Below are 10,428 nucleotides of genomic sequence, written 5' to 3'. Positions count from 1 at the left end.
CCAAATCTTGTGAATTTTTTTTTTTTTTTTTTTTTTTTTTTTTTGTTGTTTTTTTTTTTAAATTTTTTTTTTTTTTTTTTTTTTTTTTTTGAAATGTTGTTCATTTTATGCAGCTGAACCGGATTTATGTCTCAAGTTCAGTAACTTAAATTTATATTGATATGAGGTGAGTTAAATTTTGGTATTTAGAGCGAGGAATGGCTAATGATTGATTTTGGTGGATGCATAGAAAATTAATGGACAATTTGACGCGTGATGAGTAGATATTGAGATATTGAATCAAAGAGTAGGAGTGTGAAGATGAGCGAAGGCCAGCGATTCCAGCTGGGGACGGTCGGGGCACTGAGTCTATCTGTGGTTTCCTCGGTGTCGATTGTGATTTGCAACAAGGCTCTCATTAGCACTCTTGGCTTCACTTTTGGTGAGAATTCGATGGATAAAATTCAGTAGTTTTATTATAATAATGCTAATGCACGGTCATCCGTTTATTATTGCCTCTGACCTTTTATGTTGTTTTCGGGTATTTCTCTTTGAAAACTTTGTTTTCATAAATTTTGTGTGCAATGACATAATTTTGTTGGAAAAAGTAATATTTTGGTTTTGGTAACACACGGATGGACAAATTGAGCGAAATGAGAAAATTGTATGTTGTTTCCTACTTTTGTTGGAGGAATCTTGAGCTCGAGCTAATATTGGATATTTGTGTAAACAAAGGAGTTGAAAGATTATGCGTTGCTTGCTGCCAGCTAAGCAAACTCATTCTATAATCGATCTGGAATGTTTTTATTCTGGGTTCTGCGTTTTTTTTTCTCATTTTTTGTTTTAGTTTGAATGATGACTCATTTATTTCAGAAACTCGTAATATTGTTTAAATTTGGCAATTTGAACTGGATATGAAGCATTTGAAAGAAACCATGAGTGAATTAGTGCATTTAGGCTGCGAGGCTTGAAATGTGTGAAGATGATACTACTTGCTTGCTGGTCTTATTCATATAGAAATGATGACCTCAAGGAACTATAACATCATCAACTGAAAACCCAAGTACCCATCAAATGATAATAAAACACCTTGAACAACATTCCCCCTGGCCCACTGAAGATCCAGCAACTGAAGGAAATGGCATTCTCTTCTCAACTATCAAATGCAAGGGCAAAGGATTATACTTAAAAAATCCAATATCTAATTTTCCTGAAAAATTAAGTTTTAAACCTTAAAATCACTATTAGTTTTCTGATAAAACAGATGACAAGGAAAAATGGAAATAAAAAGAAGGAAAACGGAAAAGACAACGTCTCCTGGTGAAGTTGTGACTCGTGAATGATCAGTCTCTACCTGCCAGTGCTTGTCACAAAAGTTTCAGCCCATTATCTTTCGCATGATGAGGGAATGTGAAATTGTGAGAGTCTGGATCATTTGTAATGCACATGTAGCTTACTTTAAAAAACATGCCATATTTACTTTCAAGCTAATTTTGCCAACAAAAAAAAAAGGCTTCATCTAACTTGCTGCTGGTAGGGTAAGGTGGCAAGAAACATGCACACACATACTAAGCTGAGTATATGTAATGTTTTTCTAATCATAGTAAGAATAAGAACAATGATTAAACTAGGAGATCATGTCCCATTGAGAAATTTTTAAAGTTATTTAGGTTAAAAGTATTAACAAAGGAGGAGGACCTGAAGAGGATGCACATCACGGGATTAGATCGAGTTGCTGATTATAGAAACAAGCTACAGGTTCTAATGTTATAAGAAGCTATCCACTAAGTGAAAAGCAAAATTTAGTGGACCAACTATTAAACTAGCTATGTTTATGGTATTGAGTTTTATACCATTAAAGGATGACATGTTCATATGATGAATATAGATAAATGAGGATATAATATGTGATCCATCTGAAATTGATAAAATAAGAAAGATGCTAATTGATGAAAAGGGGAATATTGCCTTAGGTGACATGTCTTGTATAGACCTAAATAAGCTATCACTTACAAGAATTCTACTACTATTGTAGTAGAACTAGTTAGAAAAAGGAAAAGTAGACCAAAATTGATATGGCTTGAGATGGTCTTGAAAAATTGACTTTGTGAAACCTTCTAGTAAGAGGTGTCCAAGCCTCAAACATAATGGCATAAAGAAATTCACCTAGGCAACTCTATGTTTATTATGAATGAGGCTAAGTAATTATTGTTTTGTGTGTGTGGGCATGCAACCATTCTTGATATCTAAGTTTCATGAGTTGAAAAGATTCTTCTTTTGCTCAAATTTGATGACAAATTTTATCTAAAGTTTTTGGGTTTTCTTAAAGAAGGACCTAAACTTCAAACACCGTTGAAGGGATATGAAACAATATAAATGAATTCTGTAACACTTTATGTCTATAATCTTGACAATTATGGTGCAGAACTTCCCATGTTATAGTTTGCTTCTTAGTTTTCAGAAAATCAGATGAAAATATTCTCTTTAAAGAAAATAAGAGAAATTTGTTGAACCTTCTACATCCTGCATTTTTGTAGCTTGTGCATCTTAGCCCCTGTTTTGGCTCCATTAATTTCAAAATATATTTTTCTCTCTTATTTTCAACTACACATTCTCTAATAAAATAATATAACACGTAAACTCAAAGCTTTTCCTTCTTTTTAACCATACATTCTTCAAAAAATCACTATTACAAAATGCATTTTCCCAAAATCTAATTATAATGAAGCTCAATCAAGGGCTTAGGAACATGGAAAAAAATCAGGTAGTTCAACATTTTCAGTAGCCCTGTCATTATGATTTCAATTACTGCTGAAGTAGTAAAGGGCCTTGCAAAATCAAAGAGTGAGTACGACAGCACTGACTGTAAGAAATTGTACTTCCTACTTTCTATACTTTCCCGATATGCCATTTCATTTGAACAAATAATTTGTAAATTACGCCAAATTATATTGATAAAAAAAAAATAGCTGATTGAAACTAACAAATATATAGAAGCAAGAATATTGGGACAAGGCTTAATTTGTTGATGAAAACCAGAAAATTACAATGAAACTGAATTTATTAATGGAAAATCAATTAGTGAATGACACAATAGAGTTTCAGTTTATTGACTGATTGACTTTTATTCTCGAAATAGGTCGCGTTCTCTCTTCTTGCTGGCATTCAATGCTTCCAACTGCCGACATGATATGATGTTGAGTTGGAGTATGCCAAGAGCTTCTTCTTATGGAATTCATTATGCACAATCTTTGATGTTCTATTTTAAGCTATTATTATCTACATGTTTAACTTGCAATTGTAACAAATACTGTAGAAAGTTGACCAACTTTTGCAATCAACATTTTATTCCATTGGGCAAGATAAATATGTTGCAAAATGGAATTTTGTCACCAATAAGCATAATTCATGGTAAAATGTGAAGACACAGGAATGCAACCATGTCTGAATTTGAAATGAACTTCATCCACTTTCCTTATGGATGACGAGGAAAGGAACGATGTTAATGTTTTAATTGATTTTTTCAAATTTTCTTTTGAAGTACGTTATCCCCAATGCTGCTACATATTCTATTAGCTGACCAAGGTTATGTGAAGTCTAGCATGATTTTAGGAAACAACCTGCCCAGACGCAATGGTTGTAAAATCCTTTAACCGAGTTGTGTTTGAGTCATTGAGTTTGTTGTATTCTTCAACCTTTTCGGTTCAATTGAAAACACTTGCAATATTGGATAACCACTAATCTTAGCTGTGATATGTCTTATCTCTATCAATGACCTTACAACTCATGCTAGTTATGTAGAACGTTTTAATTCAAGAAATCATTAACATTGGTCCTTTATCCATTATACTTTCTCAGCTACAACTTTGACAAGCTGGCATCTTCTTGTCACATTTTGTTCTCTTCATGTGGCCTTATGGATGAAATTATTTGAGCACAAACCTTTTGATTCAAGAGCTGTCATGGGATTTGGAGTACTGAATGGAACATCCATTGGACTTCTAAATCTTAGCCTGGGTTTCAATTCTGTTGGATTCTATCAGGTTCAGTTCGCTCATTCTGTGTAAATTATATTTTTATTACATAAATGTTTGTCAGGTCTTTTCGCAATTGAATGGTTGGTGATTATGCCTTTCTACAAAGAAATAATCATCACCTGATAAGTTCAAAAGTCATGAGTATGTCCATCAAGTCCTTGGGCTGATATCGAATATGGTTCATGTCTAATAGAGGGATTTGTATTTTGAATGATCATGTGGTGGTTAAGAGTTGAGACAAGTAATAGACTAGTACTAGGATAAAGATCAACGTAAAATCACATGGAATGAGTTACTGAACAGGTCACGAACCTTTATGGTTTAACTTTGGAGTTGATCCTTGATATAGCGGAGTGGAAAAGGTGATCCATGCTGCTGATCTCAATAACCAAAGAAAAAGGCTTTTGTTGAGTTGAGTTGAATTTACGCTACCCCAGTTCACTATAGGAATTCATGTCGGAGTCTAGTGCATGTACATGAATAACAGAACAGTCCAAGTCACATACAGCCAACCATAGTAGCTTCTTTTTCAAAATAATAGCCTAATAGCGAAAGGAGTTGTGTCAGCATCTGCCTTGACATCATGCAGTTGAAGTATCTACGTGGTTCAGTTATCATTTAGCTAGTAAACATTATAGTCTACTTTGTTGTTACGAGGTTTTTTAAGATAATATTCTCTTCTGAGTTCATTTCTGCCACACTTTTATTTCATAATACATATCCACATCTATAACTCATCTAAGTTATAGTTCTAAATCTCTACTTCTTGTGGTTTTTGCATTACAGATGACTAAACTAGCAATTATTCCCTGCACGGTTCTTTTAGAGACTCTTTTCTTCTGGAAAAAATTCAGGTTAAATATTTGCATCTGTTTTTCAGATTTATCTTACTTTGTTTTTACCATCTATGAGAAAGGGGGTGGTTTTTACATGGATTTTGTGTCCTCAGTTATGCGGACATCGACCCAAATTAATTTACTTCTTGTTTTATTTATTGATGTCTTTTTTATTTCATTGGGCTTGTCTAGTGGGTCTAGCCCAAGCCCCGTGAGTAGTAGGTTTCTTTTGTTATTTATATGTTGGTAACAAGAATTGCAAGACAATTTGATGAATGAATTAAATTGTGTTTGGTTTGTGGCCACGTTTTCCCTCTCCTTCTTCCCCTATTTCTCTGTTTCTCCCTTCTCCCTCCCCTTCCTAACAGTCCTTTTCTCTTCTTGTTCTTCTTGCTGTGGTTAATTCTTGTTCTGACTTATTGATCATACATCACTCAGCTATGAGCAAATATTCTTCCTCGTTAGTCCGAATATAAACCCTTTATATATTCATTCTTGTATCAGTGTTACTAGTTGTTGTTGATTATATATAAGAAATTATAGAGCAAGTTACAGAATCTCCCTTGAGGTTTCTGACTAGTACAAACACCCCTCCCTTTCCAAAAGCTACAAAAACCTTCCTCAACGTTTGTTTTTCATGACCAATTCTCTCCAATAACTCACACACACACACATCCTATTTTACCCTTTGTACTGTATTTTAACATGTTATTATATATTTAAACTACATTTTTTTTCGTATTTTCATATATTCGATTAGTCTGGGTATTTAGTTTATATTCTTAATATTTATACTAGGTTTAGTTTGGAAATAAAATAATGTTATCATAATACTGAAAATGCTACAATATTGATATTGAATAAGGTTCAGAGTATAGATTTACCTTTGTTCCCCCTTTTGTCAATTTTGGATCAAATTTGTTCATGCCTTCTTTAAAAAATTTCGTCTTTAACAAAAACTCTTATTCTACAGAATCACTTTGTGTAAAAAGAGAATATTAAAACTCTTTAAACTAATAAATAATGTTCTTAACTAATTTAAAAATAATAAAAAAGAAACATATTGTCTTTTTGTCTGAAAATTATTAGAAAATTTTTAGGAGGAATAATAATGGGTCCCACAAAATGTGTGAATAATAATAAATGGATAGCAGTTTCAAATGTATGGTCAAAATTAATTGGATAGGAAAAGAAAAATTATTAGTAACTTTTTAGGAAACACGAACATGGACAGATAGTTTTGAATTTTACATAGAGACATGAGAGTAATGTGAAAAGTGTATTTATTTTTGGCTGCAGAGGAGGTTTCTCTAATTTTTGAAAAGGCAGGGGTGGTGTCTCTCTATTTGTCAGTAACCTCAGGGGAGGTTAGTTTAATTTGCTCTAAATTATGTCATACTGAAGTGAATAGGACTATATCTGTGTTTATTTATGAGTTTCGTGTTTCATCTCCCCCAAACAACAAGTTTCAAGTTGTCACCCTTTCCATGATCCACAATTGTACACATTCTACATAATTTTCTAGAGATTATAGTGATTATGGTGATACTTAAAGAAATCATGTATGCTTATGGATTTTGTCAAATATTTATAATCTGCTTGTTTTCAAATAAGAGGAGTTATAAGTAGTCTCTTTGCTAATACTGAGGTTCATTTGACATGTTTAAGGGTGTGAAGGCATGGTTTTTTGCTTTCTTATGGCAATCATGGTTTTGAGTATATGTCCTATGCAAGTTATCTCACTTTTAGTTGAACATGTATGCTTATTCCAGCTGGAAACTACGGATTGATACGTTCAATTTGACCTTCTTCAAGATTGACATTTTCGAAGTTTTTCTTTTCTAGTATTTTATTTTGGAGGTAAGGGAGGGGGGTGGGTTGGGGTGGAGTATCACTTCCTAGATAGACAGTAGACCTTCAAATTTGTCAATTTCAAGTAAAATTTCTTAAGAAAACACAAGGTTATTAAAATATGTATATTCTTTCTTGGTGGAAGAAGATATAGTTGGTGATTCTCTAGTAGTAGATGCGTTAAAGCAAGCCTTTTCGCTACCTTTTCCTTTCATCTCAAAGTAATGCTGTACCGGTTGAGTTTTCATTCAAGGTAATACAATTGCTACTGACACCAACTCCACCAGTTCATTTTTGTTGAGATCGAAATGTAGGATATGACAGGTGACTTTTGATAGTATGCTTTTATTAGATTGAAACTATCATGGCTAGTTAATAAGGATGTAGTTGCTTTTGGATATTCCAGTAGATGTAACAATGAATAGAAGGATACATGTGCATATTCTAGTAAAGTAACAAAACTGGAGCATTCTAGTCAGATCTTTAATAATCCATTTATGACTATACCCCTTTAGCTCCACTGCAATAGATTTGATCCCTTCATCATCTTCGAGAAATGTATGATTCTAAGACGCCTCCATGCTGGTATAAATCCTGTGTTCAAGGTTGACTCACAATAGTCTGCCTTGTGCCAGACTGGTATTGAAACCTTTTGAAGGATTTTCCTTGTCTGCATGGACGACTAGTGTTTCGTGAAATTCCGACAATAAACAGTTATCTAGTATATGGTTTAATATGAGCGAGCTAAGAGTAACTAGTTAGCATTTTCCACTTGGCAAAATATTTGGTCCATTGATACTAAACTTCATTTGGAAAATTGAGAATGTTCTCTTAGCTTTAAAATCTTCGTGCATTGAGTGCTTATTGGCTCAGAAACTTACCGTTTCCTATTTTGCCAATTATGCAAGTTATGGAATCAACTATCATGTTCCAACCACATTCCTTTTTTTCTTAGTGCAGTGTGCAATGCTTTTGTAGTCAAGTTTTATTTTTTCATCTTTAAGCATTATATAATATACAGTATATAGAATACTTTCTACATATTTTGTTTGCATGTATTTGGTTCCAAGTTTGATTTCTAATACCTTCTTGACCGCCATCTGCAGTAGGAATGTCCAGCTTTCACTTACTGTTCTTCTCTTGGGTGTTGGAATTGCAACAATTACTGATCTGCAGCTCAATGTCCTGGGTTCCGTATTGTCTCTTCTTGCTGTTGTTACAACTTGTGTTGCACAAATTGTATCCTCAACTATTTTCTGCATTTATCACTCCCTATAAATAAATAAACAGTTTTGGAATCACCTAACGTACTTTTATATAGAAGATTTGAATTATTAAAACTAACCTGAAGAAATTAGTAGTTATTATATATATAGACACACACACTTCTGTATGTATCATGTTTGGAATCTTCACTAAATCCTAAGGGATAACCGAGTGGTCAGGGCCTTGGGTTTGCTCTCCAATGGTCACCAGTTCGAGTTCTCTCAATACCACTAAGGTGAGTACTTGACTGTAAGTTTTAGGACCTCGCGAGATTAGTCGAGGTGCGCGTAAGTTGATCCGAACATCCACGTTCATTAAAAAAAAATGTTTGGAATCTTAACTGAATGCCCTCAGATGACAAATACCATCCAGAAGAAGTTCAAGGTTTCTTCAACCCAACTCCTGTATCAATCTTGCCCATATCAGGCAATCACTCTGTTTGTAGCTGGTCCATTTTTAGATGGGCTTTTGACGAATCAGAATGTATTTGCTTTCAACTATACCCCTCAAGTGCTGGTGAGGATTGAAAATGTTTTTCCATACACTTGTTTGATATTGTACAGTAGATTGACTTCACATGTTTTATCTACAGGCGTTTATTGTCCTTTCCTGCCTAATATCAGTTTCTGTAAACTTCAGCACCTTTTTGGTTATTGGAAAAACGTCACCCGTCACTTATCAGGTCCTAGGGCATCTAAAAACATGCCTTGTATTGGCCTTCGGCTATGTTCTTCTACATGACCCCTTTAGCTGGCGGAATATTTTAGGGATCTTGGTCGCTGTAGTCGGGATGATACTGTATTCTTATTACTGCACTATCGAGAGCCAGCAAAAGACTGTTGCTGAAGCAACTGCGCAATTGTCCCAGGTAATCATATTCCTTGGTTATAATGTATATTAACAATTTGCTACCATTTTCTTTATTTCCATAATACGTGACGTTCTAACTCTTAACTTCACTTTGTTGAAGGCCAAGGAAAGCGAATCTGATCCTTTATTGACTGTCGAAAATGGAAGTGGTATTTTAACAGATGGCAGCGTTGCAAAAGTCCCAGGATGGAATTCAAACAAGGACTTGCTGGCATAAATTTTTTCTCAATATCTATACATTCACCTTGTTTAGAATATATGGATGAAATAAGCGTTTCCATATTTTGATTATTTAGATTAAACTTTTGTTGGGTATTATTAGAGTAATAGGATATGCCTTTAAATGTAGCAGTTTGTAAAAACTAGAGATCGAATTGATAATTCCTATTGGTTACCAAATGCTAAATGAGAATCCTTAATATACTTATATTTCTCGGATTACATTGTTTTCGTGAAGAAAATGGAGTTGCTGCTTTAAATATGAATCCAGTTTAATGAATTTCTATTGGGTACAAAGAAATCTGGCGTGGAGTTTTTGGATTGGAGGAAGCTCGTGAATTTTCAAGCTATACAATAGCTGAAAATCTCCTTCAACAACAGTATTTTCTACTCAAAACAAAGGTAAACCAAATTGTATTAATTTGTCAATAGCACCTCCTCCAGCAGGTGTCTTTGTTACAAAATAGAAAAGATAAGAAACGAATAGCAGGGTTTTTGCTTTTGTTTTCACTTTTTGTAGAACTTCTTGACGAATTTACTTAAATAATGTTTGAAAATTAATTCTTGAAAGAGTTTTCTCTTCTGAATTTATTATTATTATTATTATTATTATTTTTTTAAAGGAAGTCACATTTGATCAGTTTCTCTCTCGATCTCCAATAGTTCCGCCTTCGAGGCATCCACTGGGGTCTTCCCCCTAGGTCTCCTGTAGTTTCGCTTATGAGGCATCCACTAGTGCTTGAAATGAGCTCTTCTTCTTTTCCAAAACATAAAAAATTGAGGGACGGAAACCATTGCTTTGAGGGGGAGAGAGCGTGATTTTCTAGTAAACAGAAGTGGTTTATCTATATTCTCATTATCCTTCATGTGTACAAATTTACTTGTATAGCATAAATTTGATCAATCATCACATTTCTATAAGCATGTTTACGCACTAAAAGCCATTCTATTTAGAAGAAAGATTTTAATAAAATTAACCAAATGGCCCCAAGTTATTATATTGCCACGTATGAACCACCAAGACAAATGACGTAAAATTAAGGACAATAAGTAATAGGGAAAATTGCAGCAGCGATACTAAACCTTTCGTTTATTAGCAGACTTTGCCCAAACCTTCATTCTGTGCCAGCGAAGGTCCCAAACCTTTCATAAATATACAGCCGAAGTCCAGATGGAGGGAATCCATCCATTTCACTGTTAGTTGACCAAGGAACTGACTTTGACTCCAATTTTGACCATATTAGTAAGGGCAAAATAGTAACTTGCATATTATCCCATTAATTAAATAAGTTAAATAGATAAACCATAAATAAATAAAAAATGAAAGAAAGAAAATGTGGGCATCATCTTCTTCCTCCCCTTCCCCCCCC

At 33.9% G+C, this 10,428-nt stretch overlaps 1 protein-coding gene across 5 annotated transcripts in view; it reads left to right on the top strand.

Annotated features, from left to right (window-relative positions):
• Nucleotides 1–9,280, top strand: part of LOC111393215 (UDP-xylose transporter 3) — a 9,657-nt gene extending 377 nt beyond the window's left edge. Inside the window, exons 2-9 of one of the 5 annotated variants that reach the window (XM_023018642.1) lie at nt 114–166; nt 264–421; nt 3,838–4,022; nt 4,803–4,870; nt 7,810–7,942; nt 8,324–8,485; nt 8,562–8,837; nt 8,940–9,280. In XM_023018642.1, coding sequence (XP_022874410.1) covers nt 301–421; nt 3,838–4,022; nt 4,803–4,870; nt 7,810–7,942; nt 8,324–8,485; nt 8,562–8,837; nt 8,940–9,056 — 1,062 coding nt within the window. In that variant the 5' untranslated portion in view covers nt 114–166; nt 264–300 and the 3' untranslated portion in view covers nt 9,057–9,280. Of the gene's footprint in view, nt 1–113; nt 422–1,534; nt 1,593–3,834; nt 4,023–4,802; nt 4,871–7,809; nt 7,943–8,323; nt 8,486–8,561; nt 8,838–8,939 lie in introns of those variants that run through there. The other 4 variants (XM_023018643.1, XM_023018641.1, XM_023018644.1 and 1 more) reach the window with 4 other exon arrangements.
• Nucleotides 9,281–10,428: the final 1,148 nt, after the last annotated feature.

The sequence above is a fragment of the Olea europaea genome, chromosome 4 (assembly GCF_002742605.1).
Source record: "Olea europaea var. sylvestris chromosome 4, O_europaea_v1, whole genome shotgun sequence".
NCBI classification, from domain to species: domain Eukaryota; kingdom Viridiplantae; phylum Streptophyta; class Magnoliopsida; order Lamiales; family Oleaceae; genus Olea; species Olea europaea.
This window is presented reverse-complemented; position numbering and strand designations above follow the sequence as displayed.